At 37.6% G+C, this 18,113-nt stretch overlaps 1 protein-coding gene across 3 annotated transcripts in view; it reads right to left on the minus strand.

The window, feature by feature from the left end:
- Nucleotides 1-6,363: 6,363 nt before the first annotated feature.
- Nucleotides 6,364-18,113, minus strand: part of ICE1 (interactor of little elongation complex ELL subunit 1) — a 39,272-nt gene continuing 27,522 nt past the window's right edge. For all 3 annotated transcript variants that reach the window (XM_050311375.1, XM_050311383.1, XM_050311393.1), the window contains 6 exons: nt 16,659-16,827; nt 13,344-13,504; nt 10,626-10,816; nt 9,140-9,246; nt 8,142-8,240; nt 6,364-7,243 (listed from right to left, as the gene is read on the minus strand). In XM_050311375.1, the coding sequence (XP_050167332.1) occupies nt 7,062-7,243; nt 8,142-8,240; nt 9,140-9,246; nt 10,626-10,816; nt 13,344-13,504; nt 16,659-16,827 (909 nt within the window). In that variant the 3' untranslated portion in view covers nt 6,364-7,061. The remainder of the gene's footprint in view (nt 7,244-8,141; nt 8,241-9,139; nt 9,247-10,625; nt 10,817-13,343; nt 13,505-16,658; nt 16,828-18,113) is intronic.

Here is an 18,113-nt window from a genome sequence, read left to right on the forward strand (position 1 = left end):
GATTTACACTGAGACCAAAGACAAAAAAGAGTGAGAAAGACCCTCGTGTTGAGTGACAAGGTTCAGAGTAGATCCTCTGCCTTTCTGAACTGCTGATAGAGCATAGGTGTAGCTAGGTCCTGTCTTAGTCCTGTCTTAGTCTCAGACCTGTTGGATAACAGGTTATAGCTAAAGGAATTAACTACATGGATTTCATTAGTATTATTTCAGCATGCTATCAGCAACTTACCGAGTATCTGTTGTGAATAAAGGGTCTCTCTGCTTCAGGTAAAGGAATATCTCTTAGTCTCGTGTAAGGAATCTCAAACCTTGAGAGGCATCCCAGCTCAACTGAAGAGTCACTAGTGTGCAGTTCAGTTGCAATTTAGAGAGAATTTGAATTGGACTCATCTGACAATCTATCATTAGTAGAAAAGCTTCTCTGCTTCGAGGAGCAACCTTGAGAGGTGTCTCAGCTCAGGGGAGATCGCACCATGCAGACATGCTGATGAGTAGGGACCCCAAGGGAGACTCACTCAGGCTGTCATATTTATGGAATAAAATGATTGGCTTGTTGTCAAATTCCATGTGATGGGAAAGGTATGCATAAAACTCCTTGTACTTGCAACTGTCTTTGTTCCTAGGTAAAGAAGTCTTGGAAAACCCACCTTCTATGTGTTAATCAGAGGATTAGTGTTACAAGCTCCTATGCATCATTGCTCACTGGATCACTGTGCTCACTTGTGGGTTTCCTGGAGGTGTTTTTGGCCTGACTGTGTCTCAAGCCTTTACCTTTTTGGGAGCCTGTACAGGTGGTTTGGTTAAGGGGTGCATCCATCACAAAGGGTTAGGCAGAATCAATCCTGATTCAAATATTTAAATAACCAAATACTGTGGTTTGGTATATACTGTATTTTTCAGTATAGCACTTCACTGATAAAAGTCATTCTAACAAGATGATAGTTCACTGTCAAATCTCTCACATGATGTCTGTGAATAAACTACATCCCCGTCTTTTGTAAATTGCCATTTCTGTTGGCTGTTGATGTTGAATTTTTCTGAGGAGCATCATTGGTCTCCAGGATCACAGAAATGGTTCTGTATCACTCTAGTCTTTAATTGGTAGACCCCTGGCTGAGATATGGCCACACTGGAGTACAGGAGATCACTGAAAGGTGTAGCAGGAGAAGGGGATGTTAAGGGAGATAGTAGCAAGTACAACGGTGGAAAAAAATTATTCCTAGAGGAGTGATTTGGAAATTCTTGGGAAGTCAGAGTTGAGTGAGGAGGAACTAGATGGTCAGCCCACTGGAGTTTTTCTAGCCCAAATTGAAGGAATACCTGGGAAGAACTATAACAACAGTTTTATAGTCTTAATCTTGAGAGATAACTGGTAGGCCACTTACTATGCTAACCCTTTCCTGCATTAACCTTTATTTACATTTAACATCTTGGTTTCTTTCAGGAAGTTCCAATTTAGGCCGAGTTGAGGTTCTTCAAAGGTAACTTTCTCTCCTTTTTTTGCCTGTCAATTATTTCTACTCTATTCACTGTCATTTCAGCTAGTGGTGTATCCCAACATTTCACACAGTAGTCCTTACCCTCTGATAGCCAGTGAAAGCAATTCCGTGACCATTGTTGATGTTTCTTTGTTATGTCAGCTCTTACAAGAGCACACATAACTTTAGGAACTGAATAGTTTCAAAGTTTTCTGAAGATACTACTTTTCCTTTTTTTTTTATAAATATACTAAAAAAACTTCTACCTTTTGTTTTACCTTTCAGAACCCAACTATGGCACTCCAGTGCTCAAAGCTTGAGTTCATGGTGACTTCTCAACAGAGCACACTGAGATGAAATTAAATGGCCTAGACTTTTCTACACTAATACACGGTTATTTTCCACCACCTATTTTAAGTTGAAACAGTCATGGTTTAGCCTTGCCTGCTTATCAATCCTATCTACCTCCTCTTTGTTCTACCAGATGGATGTCAACAGAGCACTTCTTTTGGAGTGGTGAGCATTTCCTTTCTGGAGTACTGAGGGTGGGAAGAAAATGTAGGCTGTTTGCCTAACTCCACCATCTTAGTCTTTAGCCGTCAAGCTTAGAAATATTTTTAAAATACTGATGGCTTCACAAAAAGGAGAATAGAATGAGATGTGTTTCAACTCTCTTTCTGGTCAGAGGGATAGAAGTTAACACTGCAAAACTTTATTTTAAATTTGCCTAGTTAGCTATGCTGTAGATCTTCATTGTATCTTCTTTAATTTGCTCAATTATATTATTTATATCTGTTATCCATTTAGAAACCTTTATCTTATGCTTAAGCACTGTGATAGAACATACTATGCATGCTTAATTAAAAAGGACTAGGTAATCAGGTAAGAGATGCAATACAAGAATTTGTATAAATGTGCTTTTAAAATTTTACTTAGGCAATGTTATTGAAAGCTTGCAAAAGAACATGTATGCTCAGATTAATATCAACATTCTTTTCATGCTTCATATTCCAGTGAATCATTTATATGCAAATAACAATTACAAAATAAACAAATCAATCTAGGCAATATGAATTTGCTATAACTTAAAAAGCAGAAAATAAGAAAAAAAGAAAATAAATGGGAAGTTCTTCAATGCTGTGGCATTTCTGGGGAATTTTCAAATGTCCATTTCCATTTGAATAGTCTAGGTTAGCTTTCTCAGACATCTCATTACTGAGGGGTTTTTTATATTTGCTGTTACTTTTATAGCTCCTTTCTAAACTTGATATCACAAACTGTAATCAGTTATTTCCTCTCTGAATTAATCTCCTCTACTTCCCCATTCCCCTCCCCCTCCCATCTCCCCTGGAAACTGGGCAATTCCCAGTGAGGTCAAATAACCACAGCATGTGTTTCTGTGTTTCAAAAGCAATGATTTTATATGTTTTCCCCTAACCTTAACACTAATACTAATCCTAATCCCTGTTCCTCAGCCAAACCCTAAACCTTCTAACCCTAAACTCTCATCCAAATTCAAATCATAGAAGAGAATTATAAAATAATAGAAAGAATTGAGTTGAAAGGGACCAAGATCATCTAATTCAACCTCCCCTGCCATGGGCAGGGACATCTTTCATTAGACCAAGTTGCTCAAGCCTCATCCAAACTGACCTTGAAAACTTCCAACAATGGGGCATCCACAACTTCTCTGGGCAACCTGTTCCAGTGTCTCGCCACTCTTATCATAAATACTGTCTTCCTTGTATCCAATCTAAATCTACTCTCAATTTAAAACCATTACCCCTTGACATGTCATTACAAGTTGCCATGGTTGATCAGGAAAGGATCACACGACAACTTAGGGATTTGAGCAAAGGGTAAGTCTAAGCAGCTATTGCCGCTGGCTTGGAGATACTACACTTTATTCCCTGAAGTGCTCTACATTTATAGGGTAGGTTAGGGAAGGTTCTGAAATAGGAGGTGGATCATAACATATATGGAAAAGGTAGGAGGGGCTCAGGCCATACATGGAAAGTAGGGAAGGAAAGTCACCAAATATAGGAATGCTGCATTGCAGCAAACTTGGACCAATAGGAAAATTGGGGATAAACATGAGGGGAAGAAGAGAGTAAAATTCGGTAAGAACTGGGGTACACTGAATTCAAAGTATGTATTAACAGTTTCTAATAGGCTAGTTCAGTTAATACTCTCTGTTCTGGTAAAGTCGCAATGTATCGCTCTATGGCACATCTTTTTCTGCTGTTGCCTCAGCTAGTGTATTTTGGAACTGCTGTTTCCATGCTAGAAACTTTTCCTCTTCACTGCAGGTGCCTTCCACAACAGGTGCCAACAAAGAGACTTTCTTCTTCTTTCTTGTATAATGAAGGGCTGCTATAAGGTCTCCCTACAGTTTTCTCTTCTCCAGCCTGAACAACCCCAGCTCTCTCAGTTGTTCCTCATAGGAGAGGTGCTCCAGCCCTCTGATCACCTCTGTGGTCCTCCTCCTGCTTTAAGTCTTTCTTGTGCTGAGGACCCCAGAGCTGGATGCAGTACTCCAAGTGAGGCCTCACCAGAGCACAGTGCGAGAATCACCTCCCTTGACCTGCTGGCCACATTTTTTTTGATGCAGCCCAGGATGTGAATGGCTTTCTGGGCTGCAAGCGCACGTTGCCCACTCTTACCTAATTTGTCACCCACTAATATCCCTGAGTCCTTATCCATAGGGCTTCTCTGAATCCATACATCTTCCAGTCTGTATTGATATTAGCGATTTGCCAATGCCCTTGCAGGACCTTGCACCTGTCCTCGTTGAACTGCTTAAGGTTCACATAGGCTCACTCCTGAAGCCTATGAAGGTCTCTCTGGATGGCATCCCTTTCCTCCAGAAAATCAATTGCACAACTCATCTTGCTGTAATCAGCACACTTGCTGAGGGTGCACTTAATCCCACTGCCTATGTTATTCATGAGGGTATTAAGTACTGTTGGTCTCAGAACAGTCCCTGTGGGATACCACTTATTACATGTTGCCATCTAGCCAGTTCCTTATTTATCTACCAGTCCATACGTTAAACCCATATCTCTCCAATTTAGCAACAAGTTGTTGTGGGGGCCATATCAAAGGCCTTGCAGAAGTCAAGGTAAATCACATCTGTTATTTATCTTGCTTCTCCACTAAAGCATGATTTGCCCTTGGTGAAGCCATGTTGGCTGTCTCTAATCACCTCTGTGTATTCTGTATGTTTCAGCATGTCTCCCAGGAAGAACTTCTCCAGGATTTGGCCAGGCACAGACATAAGACTGACTGGTCTGTAGTTCTGAGGGTCTTCCTTTTCACCCTTTCACCCATCACATGGATGTGATGTTTCCCTGTTTTCAGCCATTGGGATCTTTACCTGACCACCATAACTTTACAAATATGATTCTCTCAAGACCATGGGATGTATCTCATCAAGTCTCATGGACCTATTTATGTTCAGGTTCCTCAAGTAATCTTCCTCAGACCATGCCTTGAAGTTTGGGGTTGGAAGAGGGATTACCACTGAAAACTGATGTAAAAAAATTTTTTAGCACCCCGGCCTTCTCCATGTTGATTGTCAGTAGCTCTCATGTCTTATTTCCCACAGTGTGAACATTTTCTTTAATATTCCTTTTCTGATCAACGTACCTGCAACATACCTCTTCTTATTCTTCACATCCCATGCCAAATTCAGCTCCAGCTGTCCTTTAGCTTTCCTGATCCTATCCCTACACATCCAGGCAGCATCCCTGTATTCTCCCCATGATATATGTCCCTGGTTCCACTGCCTGTGCGTTTTCTTCTTACACTTTCATTTGGCTGGAGGTCTTTACTAAGCTATGCTGGTCTTGTCCTTTTCCTGCCTTGTTTCTTATATATGGAAATCGAAACCTCTTTTAAGGAAAACGTCCTTAGAAAGTTCTTCTCTGATCTATCACCTGGATTAAGAAATTACCCTCAACATGCTCAATTTAATGCACTACTACCGTTCTTGTCCGGCTTTCTTGCTTAAAAGATGAGAAAACTCCCTCATGTATTTCTAGACCACCTGAAATGGGCTGTATTTGTAAGTTTACTCACCTCAACCTTCTCCTTTCACATTCCTTTCCAGCTTAAGTTTGAAAGCTGCAGTTTGACCTCTCTCAACCTACTTAACACAAAGGGCTGTTGGTTATGCCCTGATTACTTAGCTATGTCAGACTTTCACCATATAGGATATGCCCAGAACTAAAGCTAAAACAGATGAGGTGGTAATCACTTGACAAATTTACAAATTTACAACCAGGACAGTCCTGAAACCATACTCTGCCAGGTCAGTACAAAATCTGTGGCCTTTGATTATTCATGGCAAAAAACATATTTACAAGACTACAGAGGCCAAGACTGCAGCATGTCTAGTAAAATTACTGTTCTTGAAGCAAAATTAAATAGATCCTTGCATAAAAAACACCCTATTGCTTTTCTGTGTTACGTGAAAAACGGTTAAAATTGTGGGTACTGACAAGTGGCAGATAATAGGGGGTGTGTGCATTTGTGTGTGAATTTCTGAAACTGAACTTCTGAACTGGGCACAAACCCACAACAATTGAAAACTTGCATTAGCAAAGCTCACCCCTTCACTTGGTTACAATCATAGTGAAAACAGACATTTTCAATGTTTTTTTAAAGCTACCTCCCAAGCCCTCAAAGCATACCAGAAAATTCTGGAGAGATGTAATATACTCTCTTTGCAGTGGCCAGAACTGCAGTTATGCAGTTATGGGAAATGTCATTAGTGAAATGATCTCATCAGATAATTACCACCTTTCCCCCCCAAAGTAGTATTTATATAAGCTAGAAACAAAAGTTAATTCTGTGTTATTTAAACAGGTCAACAAAAACATAATGGTGTTTTTCTCTTTTATTATGAAAGATACAAAACCAGTCTAGCAAGCTACCATTACAAACATGAACTTTTTTTGAACCAATCTGTATTTACATACACAAAATTTCCCAGGTGGAACAATACCAAATGTGAGACACATTAGAATACACCATATATACAAGTTGAGAGATTTAATATCTCTCTTATTCTATACATGATTGCTACACAAAAAGTCAATTCCTACCTGTTTTGCACAGATATTTTAAATTTATGAGATTACCCAAGCAAAATAAAGCAGAATCTGGGCAAAGTTCTGCTATCTGAATGGTTACTTTATAAATAGAGTACAAAATAATAGAGCTAGTTTCCAAGTCAGGCTGAATTTTCTTTTGTGTCAAATAGCCCATACTCCAAACTGATGGAAGAAAAAGAATGAAAAGTATTACTGATTTTTATTGACATCAAACCAGAAATATCTCAGAAGTTAAGGATGTACTGGGTTTTCAGATCACTGAAAAGTAAGTATTTTAATTTATTTCTTAAAAACCTCTTTCCTCAAACAGAAAAGCCAAAAAAATACTTGAGCTTGCTTTGCATGATCAGACATTCTGTTTAAAAACATAAAATACAAGAAGATACACCACTCTGTATTGTTTTTAACTGGAACCAAGTACTGCTTAGTTGGTAAGGCACTTCTTCCTTCAGATCAGTCTACTTCCCTAGTTTAGCTCCATTTCACATAGAGAAGTGATTTCAGCTATGCCACTTATGACAGCAGAAGGGATTTCATTAAGAACTGTTGCTCTCCAAGCATGGATGGCCTCAACAATACCTTCTGGATTGCTTGAACCCAAGTCACATAGTGAATATATGGCTGCCAGCTGCACACCCCAGGGAACACCTGCCAAAAGTTAACACAAATCAGCTCACAGAAATTTTGATATGCAAGAATGTTTTAGGGAATTCTGAATCTAAATAAACTATTAGTTCAAGAACTGGAAATAAAACACATCAACAATTGTGATGTCTAAAACCAGAATGTAGCAAGATGACAACCTACACACAGATTCCATAACATTTTATACTCGCACTTTCTGGTCTTCTCAATTCAGCAAGTTTTCAGCATTCAAAGGGCATAAAATGGTTGAGTATCTAGTGATTTTACTCTAGTTAAGAGTGATCAGACTTATGGAACAGCCAGGTTTACAGAGTCTGAAACGGATACAGACATATACCACTCACTTGGAAGAACTTGAGATTGCAAGGAAGAGAAGCTATAGTGGTGGCTCAAAACAGCTCCCTAACATCAACCAGTGCATCACTGCAAATTGTACTTGACATCCAGAATAACTTAGCAATGTAGATCTCTGCTGCCCTAACTGCCTTGCTTTGTCTCAGTCAAGAATTTGGACTGTCTTTCTCCCATACAACAATCTTGCTAGCAGTAAGCTTCAGCATGAACTGCTCAGGTAAAAAATTAGCTATTGCTGCTCAAGTTAAGATCACCCTTTAAGTTCTCTAATGTAGCTACAGGCTCTTACATGAAACAGTCTAATTCCAAGGTGGCTAAAACCATCTCAGAATTGTTCTCTGTCTCAAACAGAAGGTAATACTGTTAATACTTCATTAACTTTGGAAGAGAAAGGAACTCAAACTGAAAACTGTTTGAGTAATATAACTAACATAAACTGCAAAAACACGCTGTTTTGGCATGTGTGTCTCAATTTGTGTTATGTTCTGGCATTGGCAAAACTTCACATTGCAGATATTACGCTAAAGTTCCTCAAAATATACATTACCTTCCTCTTTTGTATGCTGTACAAACAGTCCAATTACAGAACTAATATTCTTCACTGCAGCAAGATATCCTTCCTTCAAACCTATTTGGCCCAATCGACCTGAAAGAAAAAAAAGGGTTATTATGTATCTGACTATTTAGACAGTCAACTTCCTAACTTGTAGACTTCCTGATTGTCTGTTGAAGTATCAACAGAAAATACGAACTTCGATTACAAAACATAGTCATTCTTGTTCTCATGTTGTCTTGGGAACAACAGTTGTCCTATTTCTTTTGTAACTAAAGACCCCAAGGCATTTTTCATCAGATTGATCCAGTTTGCAGTTTTTAAGTGTTAGAAGTCATAAAGACTGCAATTTTTGTTTAACAAACAGTATTATATAGCTTACATGTGGAAAATATATATTGAAACTCAAACTATATCTATTTACCTCAAATGCCTTCTAGATCCCAAATAAATTAATATAACTTAAAATTACAATGGTATTATGTTGCATATAAATTAATTTTAAACACTTTGCTAACACACTTAAACACCTTAAACCCTTTGCGATAAACCATATAGCATGAAGCTATGTCAGGGGAGGTTTAGGTTAGCTATTAAGAAAAGGTTTTTCACTCAGAAGATGGTTCAAGAAGCATTTTGACAATGCTCAGGCACATGGTATGAACCCTGGGGCTGTCCCTCTGTAGGGTCAGGAGTTGGACTTTGATGATCCTAGTGGGTCCCTTCCAATTCAGGATTTCTATGATTCTGTATGTAGCTACAGATGATTTTGTTTAAAATACATAAAACATGTTGGTATTTGTTATCATTAATCAGAGTAACATCTCTCAAGACTTAAGTACCTGATTTCCACAGGCTGATAAACAGAAAATATCTACATAAAGATGCAGTAAAATGCAAAAATACGTCAACTCACTTTCCAGGCAGTCTAACACTTTGAAATGACATAGCTATACAAAGCAGAAGTTCAAACAAGAATTTGGATTACTTACCAATTAGCCTGAGTGTCAGTGCTATAACACTATCACGAACGGACTGAGCAGTTTCCTGCCCCTTTCTCTTCTTTACCCAATTATCCATAGAAGGCCAAAGCACTTTGCTGTGAAAGACAAATGAATGTGAAAATCTGATACTGCATGAAGGGATGGTACAGTATTCATACAATAATGAAGGCAAATGATTCTTTTGTTTACCACATATTTCCATAGCTCCACTTGCATCTTTACTTCACCCTCTAGGGAAACTCCTAATACTCCAAGCATCCACAAATCGGAGAAATGTAAAGAAGGTTTCAAACCCGAACAATCAAGGCTAACTTTCTGATGGAATCAATCCTGGATAGGATTCATCTTCATCTTCTATTCATTTCCCTGCAACATTCTGCATCTCGACTGACCTTGGTAGACTGACTTCATAGATATATATGAAATTGTGTTACTTCCAAATGTCATGCTGGAATGTTCTGTAAGTTTCTTATATGACTAAAAAGTCAACTTGCATGTTACAAGTAGGATCTGATACTTGTTTTTAAACATAAAAGTACCCAAGACTTTTTTAATCTTTAAAATTATGCCAATAGACCTATTACCAGCACAACTCCACACAATCAACTCTGTATGGCTTTAATTAAACTGATATACTGAAGCTAATTTGTATTAATTTATAAGTATTTAACCAAAAGTAACTTCTTTACTATTTGAAAGTAATGGAACTTGTATAAAAGATGACGATGATTGTTAGTTATTTGCATTTACTTTATAATCAATTATGTCATGTCAGGTAAAGAATGTCTACCACGTTATGAAGCCTCTAGAAAATCAGGGCTGTCAGATAAGTGTAGGTGTCAAAACGAAATATTTCAAAGTAGGTTAAGTATGGTAGCAGTCCAGGTACTGGATTACAGGTTCAAAGAAAATTCAAGATATTGAATCTAGCTATTATGATGATTTTAGAATTAAAATCAAACTGAAGTCAGGATAGTACACTAACACTTATGGGTACATTTCACTTTCAGCACTATTTACGTTCACTTTCAGGAGTGCTATTTACATATCAGAAGTTCCACCCTCATTTATTCCTGATGGGGGAAGGGGAATTCAACAAGTTTGGAGGAAGACAATAATTTTGGCTCACTGACAGACAATTCATCTCAAAATCTTTCAAAATCATCCACATAGAGCTATTTTGAAAGTAATTGTTTACTAGAACTGTTCAAACAGGGTTCATTTCTTGGAACAGTACCATAAAATCCTAACTTTCCTTATTGATCATTCATTCTATCTTAAAATAAGGCACAAAAACACAAGAGTCTAGGTCTCATCAAGTTAAAACACTCTCATTTCTAAATAACTATCCAATATTTTATTACATTAAAAGCTAAGTCATAGCGAATTTAGAGGGAAAAAAATCACCACCAAAACCAAACCACAGAAAAACCACACACAGGAAAACACTTGAAAGAACTGCTTGCGACAATACCTTATAACATTGTCATGTGTCCAATCCCACTTCAGGTGAGAGCAGAGCAGATCAACAGCAAATATGTACTGCCAAGCATCTTCACTCAGATCTTCTCCGTAGTGCTCACTCAATTGAAATTCTACTTTTGTACATGACTGCATTTCTAAAAGCAGGTTTGAGACCATAAGAACAGCATCTGAAGAGGAACTCTGGAATTTTAGAAGGTAATCATCTTAGTGCATGAAAAGTTACCAGTCCAGAACCAAACTCTTTACATGTATTTGATACTGACTGTACAAAACATCTTACACCATAAATCCAACTTTTGGTTTGAATTAACACAAATAAAGTACATAACCCAAAACCTTCAAGTACTCGGTATTTTTCCTGACACTTCTACTAAAAGGGGAGTTTGGAAAAAAACCAACCTCAAACAGCAAAAACCACAGACTTCACATGCACTCTCTTATCTCCTTCTACAAGTTGGGGATTTTTGTTTCTCTCAATGCAGCTTTAAGGTCAGAAGAATATTCTTCAAATGCAAGAAGATTTGACTAATAGTTCTCACTTTCTAAATAATTTTAAAATTTGCTACTGTTTTATTTTTCATTAGGGGCTAATTTCCAAGCAAATACTTTCAACAGTTGAGGTAGTAATAACTAAAAACATACCATGTGAAACAATTCTGCTAATTAAATAGCTAGGGGAAGAAAAACAAACATTCTCTGAAGATCTGAAGTATCCCGGCAAAGAACCCAGGCTTACACATAAACAAAGTGGCTGCTTGGCAGATTTTCTCAGTACCAAAGCCCATATAATAGGCAAGTTCTGCCATGGTATAAGTCACTAAAACGGTATACTTTGACCAAGAAATAAAGACCCATTCTACCTGAGTTTTACTTTCATAAGTAGAATAATCTTCTCATAAGAGACTGTTGATCACAATCTACTTGAAATTTTTCCCTGTATTTCCACCTAAGTAAAAAAGAACTTACAGATAGGATGATGTAATTTCCTATCATCAACACAGAAGTTTCTGAGGTCCTTCTCCCCAGCTGCAGCAGCTCTCATATTTCAGAGATCCATAAATAAAGTAGGTAGTGTGAGTGCACAGAATTAGTATTTCCAAGAACATTTACTAAGACATACTTACGTGCATCTCTATTGGCATGAAATTTAAAGCTGTAAACTAATAGAATGGAGAATTCTTTACTAAACAGGAACTGCAGTACAGCATAACTGAATATCAGAGCTTAATGCTACATCACAACTGTGATTTAACAATTAAAAAAAAGCAGAACTCCACTATAAACCTGCACTAAAGCAGGTTTATGGGGGCTGTAATTCCAGTGATACCATATTAGATTCAGGGCTTGTTTCAGATGTAAAGAAAAAAAAAAAGTTAACATGAAATAAAGGCTATTATGACAGCAGTAAGACTAGCTGCAGTTGTGGAACAGTGTGTTAGGACAGGGAACAGGTGAGCTATTGTCATGGTTTAGGAATGGTATTCTCCAGTTTAGTGCTCTCAGTGAAACCATGAGCCAGTGAGGTAAGAAATCAAACAGTAACAGCAATAATACTAGTAACAGAGGGTAGAAGAATGAGGCTAATGATTCACACAGAAACAACAATAACTGACTGCTCCCCCCACCAAGCTATGCCAACCCAGAAGGGAGTCCTTCTCCCTGGAAGAGAGGCCCTTTCCCACACCTGGGCAATGTGAAGTGGTATAGAATATGTAGAATAACCAACCTATGGGTCCTAGCCATGCCCCCTTCTGGCTACTGCAAAAATTAACCCTGTCCTGGCTGGAACCAGGATAGCTATGAATCAATATGATTTTGTTCACTTGGTATTTACAAAACTATAGCACTTCCATCAAGCATTAATATGGGATTTTCAAAAATACAGGGCCCTAGCCTTCTAACAACCACACAAGCCTGTTACATAAACTCCTTCTCCACAAGCAAAGCACCTCTGGCTTTCCATCTCTATAATATAAATTTGTTCTTAATGATTTCAAGTGTGTCCAATTTTTCCTCTTTGCAGAATCCCTTTCAGGATGGTAATATATGCCTGCTGAAAACTGATAGAAATTATTTGCCCAAGGGCTCAAAAACTTGAAATGAAATCTCAAAAGTCCTTAACATTGGTCACCATTTTTCTGCCATCATTTGTTTTGTATTGATCATGCTAACTACTTATGAAATTAACTGGCTGATTTTTTTTGGTGATTAAATGGGTATTTATAGTCTACCTTGCAGAAAGATCATGAATAAAAAGAGACAGGCTCATCTTGAAATTAATTGTAATACATTATTACCTATTATACAGAGAACTATGAAAGGCAGACAAACCCAATTGTATTAAAAAGACCCAACAATAAAAAACAAAACAAAAAAACATCTCAAAGAACACCCAGGTCACAGTTCCATAGATGGAGGGAATTCCCTACTCCAAGAACATGCTAGTTTAAGTTTAAAAACAATCTTTACTTTTAATGTTTAGTAGAGAGATTAGTATTTAACAGGGAAAACAAGAAAAGTATTGCATTCTAATAGAGTCTAGACAACTACAAGAAAAAGGCCTGAAGTAGCATCAGTTGTGCAATTGTACAGACTCCATCATGGGATCTTCACACCCTTCATCAGAAGTAAGCTGCTTGATTTGATTCAGACAGCAAAGTGACCAATGCAGACAAAAGCTGACAATGACAGTGAAAGCAGACATTACCTGTTCCCAATTGAGGTAAGCACTCAAACAGGCCAGCATCTCATTGCTTGCACTCTGCCTGACAACTAATTGCATAGCTTTGTTAACTGCGCCTTGGAAGACAAAGATGTCAGGCCATACATTTGTGATAAATAAAATCATTTTTTCTGAGTCTGGAAAGTCTAAGGAAAAAAGAAATAACAAAGTATGATTTTAATATTTAAAACCAACAAAAAATATATATTCAGTCATTAAAAGCCAGCACAGTCTTCAGCATTGTAACTAGCAAGGAAGGCATAGAAGTCACCCAAGGAAGGGGAGTCATACTAGCACATCTCAGTCCCAAGACTAAATAAGAAAATAAGACCCAAGGCAAAAAAACCCTACCCAAACCTTAAGCCACCTCCTCCATTGTAATTTCACTCTGTCTCCCTTTATCTTTCTTATTTCACTTTAGTTCACTAAGGAGAGTGATCTTGGAGCATTGAAACTGGATTCTTTTAGGATTAAACTATAAGATGCACTCCAAAAGCCTACCTGTATATATTCTAGACCCAAATATGCACTCTGATCGATGGATCAAATTAGAACTAGTCCAAAGAAAAAAATAATCCACACTACTAGCTAATACCTTACACTCATACAGCTGTGAAATCCACATAAAAAAAAAGAAAAAGCCTGCAAAGAACTTTCATACAATTCACATATGATATTCCTTAGCAATTTTCCCGGACTTTGTCAGGGAAATGATACATTATGCAAGTTATATGTGAGAATATATGAATGATGCATATTAATATCTGTACTTCTATGGACATAAACATTTGCACTACTCTCATATAATTCAAGAATCCTCATTCATTACAGTAATTCAGTGCAAGTATCTGACATCTATCAGTAAGAGAGAACAGAGTTCCAGGCCATCAAGAGGAAGCCAACAGATGCTTCTGAACACCAAAGCAGAAAGCTTCAAAGCAGAATATGAAGATGAAACATGAGTGTGTAGACTGTAAGCAATAACAAATACATTGGAATAAGTAAAAAAGTACATATTACTTTCATGCATGGAATGCAGGACTGGAATACATATGCCTGGAACACTGTACAAAAAACAATGAAATGTAAAAAGCTAAATGTGCCTTCCCTCTTCACTTTAGCATAACTTCTATATTTTTTGGAAGATTTCAAGAAGTAGAGAGCATATCAAAATACATCAAATCATGGAGCTTTAATGAGCATAAAGAATTTAGTGTCTTGGATGAACCTTCTTCTACTCTGAAGCTGCTCATCACGTAAAAATTAACTTTTTTCTATCAGAACATGGACAGAATTATCTATGTGCTTCAACTTGAATTGCCTGCCCAGGAATTTGAAACACTTATAAAATTCACTCAGTGATGTAAAAGACTAGTTGTTAAAGGGGCATCAAAAGAAGTAAAGTTTAAAAAAAAAAGAAAAGAGGAAGGGAACAGAGGACAAAGACAAAATAACCAAAAACCTGTAGTATTTTATTTATTGTCATTTAAGGCAGAATACCTGAAGGAAGAACAGAACAAAAAAGATGGACAAGTTGTCAAGACAACAGATGATGCAAGTCTAAGGAGGTAGTACAGACTGTTTATAGTCAATTTGTTAATTAGGTAGCTTGCATTGCCATAATTCTCAAGGGAATATGTGAAACTACATGAAAGAGAAAGCCTTAAAATTAGTACATTGTAATCAAATAAAAGCAAACAAATTTTAAAAAAACTAAATTACCTTTAAATTGTGCTTACAGCTGTTCACACTCAAAAGATAAGTATAAAACCACAGAACAATAACAACAGAAATTTATGCAATTCAAGGTATAAAAGAGAAAATAATTCAAAAAAAGTCTGCATTGAGCTGCTGAAGTTTCAATTTTACCCAGAAAAAAAAGGAAAAAAAGGGGAATGTTTAGTATTTGCAAGAACACACAAAAAGAAAAAGTAATAAGATACTGCAAAACAAAAGACATAACTGTTATTTTAGACTAAGAAAAGATATCTGACAAGTAATAGTTTCTAACATGGTGCAGTATTAAAACTATTAACATGAAAAAAGTAAAAGGAGAGTTATAATGGACTGCATGAAGGATAGAAAAACAGATACAAAAACAGGAATTCCAAAAAGAACCCAAGAAAAAATCCAAACCAATAACAATATGACACCCCAGAAAAAAAAGATCATTAAGAACAAAATGAAATCACAAACCTTTTAAAGATAAAAAAACAGAAAAAAGACAAGAATGTTATATGAAAGATATAATAATAATAATGGCCAGTCTTCGCGAGCGAAGATCTGGGGAAGGTCTTTACACCTTCCAGCCTGCACATTGGATTTTTTAGGTGAGACACAGTGTGCGCGGAACTGAGCCCACCCTTTAATCCTAAGGTTCATCTGCCGGGGCCAAGCGAGCTTGGACGGTGGCAGCGAGGTCCTTAGGACGTAGGTGGGTTGCCTTTAAGGGCTAACGAGCCCCACCTGCCCGGGAGTGGCCCTGACCGGGAATCGAACCCGGGTCTCGGCGGTGACAGCGCCGCGCCTTTACCACTAGACCACCAGGGGCTCCTATGAAAGATAATCACTAATTGAAACAATCATGAGTTCTAGCATTTTTGCTCCTCAGTGCTCGCAAATTTTATTTTGATTTGAAACATGGATACCAGTATACTGTTAAGTCCTGCATATTATTGGTACTTTCAAACTTAGTGAAGTCCTTCCAAAACTAAGACTCTTAATTTAGTACAGTGATAGTTATGTATGTGTTACCTTTGTTACTGGGAACAAAAGGAAGCGAGGGAGAGGAAGGGAACTAAACCAAGCGAGACTTTGAATAATGGGAAGTAAAAAAACTTTAGGGAGGACATGTCGTAAAAATACACAAGTTTTGATCAAGGCATTGTCCAGCTCCTGACACTATTTTAGGCCAATACATGTTTTTAACTCCCACTTACTTTATGAATTAAAGTACTTAATTAAAATAAGAAAATACTAACAGGCAAAAAGAACAAAAGTCCCTGGAATCACATTATCATTTTGGAGATGGTGGGGCAAAAATGAAAGCACAGAGGATCCTAAGTAAAATATTTCTCTGGAAAAATAAGTAGACTACCACAAGCCCAGGTCACCACCAAACTATGACACAGATGTGAAGGAACTGTGAGAACAGAAATTTCTTCTAGAACAGTCTATACTTCTGCATTACAGAAAAAAGTTCTAAGAAAAACAATCCTTTCACAGAATTTTTGTTTGTTTTTACAAACATAATAATTCTGAACACTACAGCAAAGACACACAGTATAAGCCATACTATACCTTCTTTAAGTAAGCTATAGCAGAAAAGGCGAGCTCTTTCCAAATCTCCCAACTGTTGACAAATTCCTGCATAGACTCGACACAGAGCCTGATTGAAGCTGTAATTTGTGGCATTCTTCTGACTCTTGAGTTTATTGAGAATAACATGCAGCAAGGACTCTGCTAAGTGCTATAAGACACAAAAAATACTGTTAGACTATTATATTCTTAAGAATATTGACAATATTGTAGTAGTATGACAAATAAAAAGGACTACTGTCTTATTTGCAAAAATATTATTTGCATATATATGAAAATGCAGAAAACTAAATCAGAGGCAACAAGTGAAAGAAAAAGGAGTGAGGAGCAACTTCCCAGAATAAATATGCCTTAAACAGATGCAGAATAGGGCTGCTATTCTTTAAATATAGATTGTTTAGTTATATGATTTAAAACAATCTTTCTCAAAGAAAGAACAAGGACAGGAATAATAACAGGTAGAGGGAATGAGGAGAGGAATAATGACAGGTAGAGGATAATAACCTAATCAAAGCAAATACAACATCTTGACAGGTACTCCAGAGCTGCTACAGGGCAAACAGCCCACTCCAGGTGTGAGGCTTACTAGACTGGTTAACAGCAGTCTCTCCCCAGACCACCTTACATACTGCAGGAGGTAGGGATGAGATATCCCTGCCTACAGTAACATGGGACTCAATACGAGATGCAAGGAAAGAGAATATTGGGATTGTGCACACTTTACTACAGGATGTTTAGAGGGAGAGATAAAAGTGGGGAGTAGAATGAGACACTTAGAAGCCAGATGCTGGAGAATACATGGTTCAGACTGGGTACCTGCAGACACTAGGTAGTCTGAGTGTTAGCTTTGTGAGGAACCAGGAGGTCCAAGCCAGCCACCTGAAAGACTACGAGTCTGAGAGTCAGATACATGTTTGGACCAGCTACTGAAGGAATATGTATGTGCTTCTGGTCTGTAAATCCGCCAGAGCACAAGACAAGTGTGAAGAACAGAAGCCACCTACTGGATATGTTGAGTGCCTAATGTTAGCTACTGGAGGAATCCCTACTGCCTGTACATATATATATGTATTGTCCATTACCGGGCTTTCACTCCAATTAGTCAGAGAAGGGAATAAGATTAGGTGCATATTATGTGCATGTGTGTCTATTTGGAGTACATACTTGGCCTTTCCACTGGTTGGACCTGGAAACATAACACTGTCACAGCTTTGCTTCTAAGAAGTTACAGATTTGGCAACTCCTAACAAAGATGACCTGAAGATCTTGGTAGCAACTTCTAAGGAGAACTTAATTATGTACAAAAAATGTAACAGGATACTTGCTGCCATGTATCAGTTGGTGAACTGCTCTGCTGTAGGCTACAAATTATCTATGAGAAAAATGGCAACTGAAATGAAATTTTTCAGCGCTGATGCTAAGCAAGTTTTGGGAAAC

The sequence above is a fragment of the Myiozetetes cayanensis genome, unplaced genomic scaffold (genome assembly GCF_022539395.1).
Source record: "Myiozetetes cayanensis isolate MyiCay16 unplaced genomic scaffold, myiCay2020 scf1, whole genome shotgun sequence".
Taxonomy (NCBI): Eukaryota; Metazoa; Chordata; class Aves; order Passeriformes; family Tyrannidae; genus Myiozetetes; species Myiozetetes cayanensis.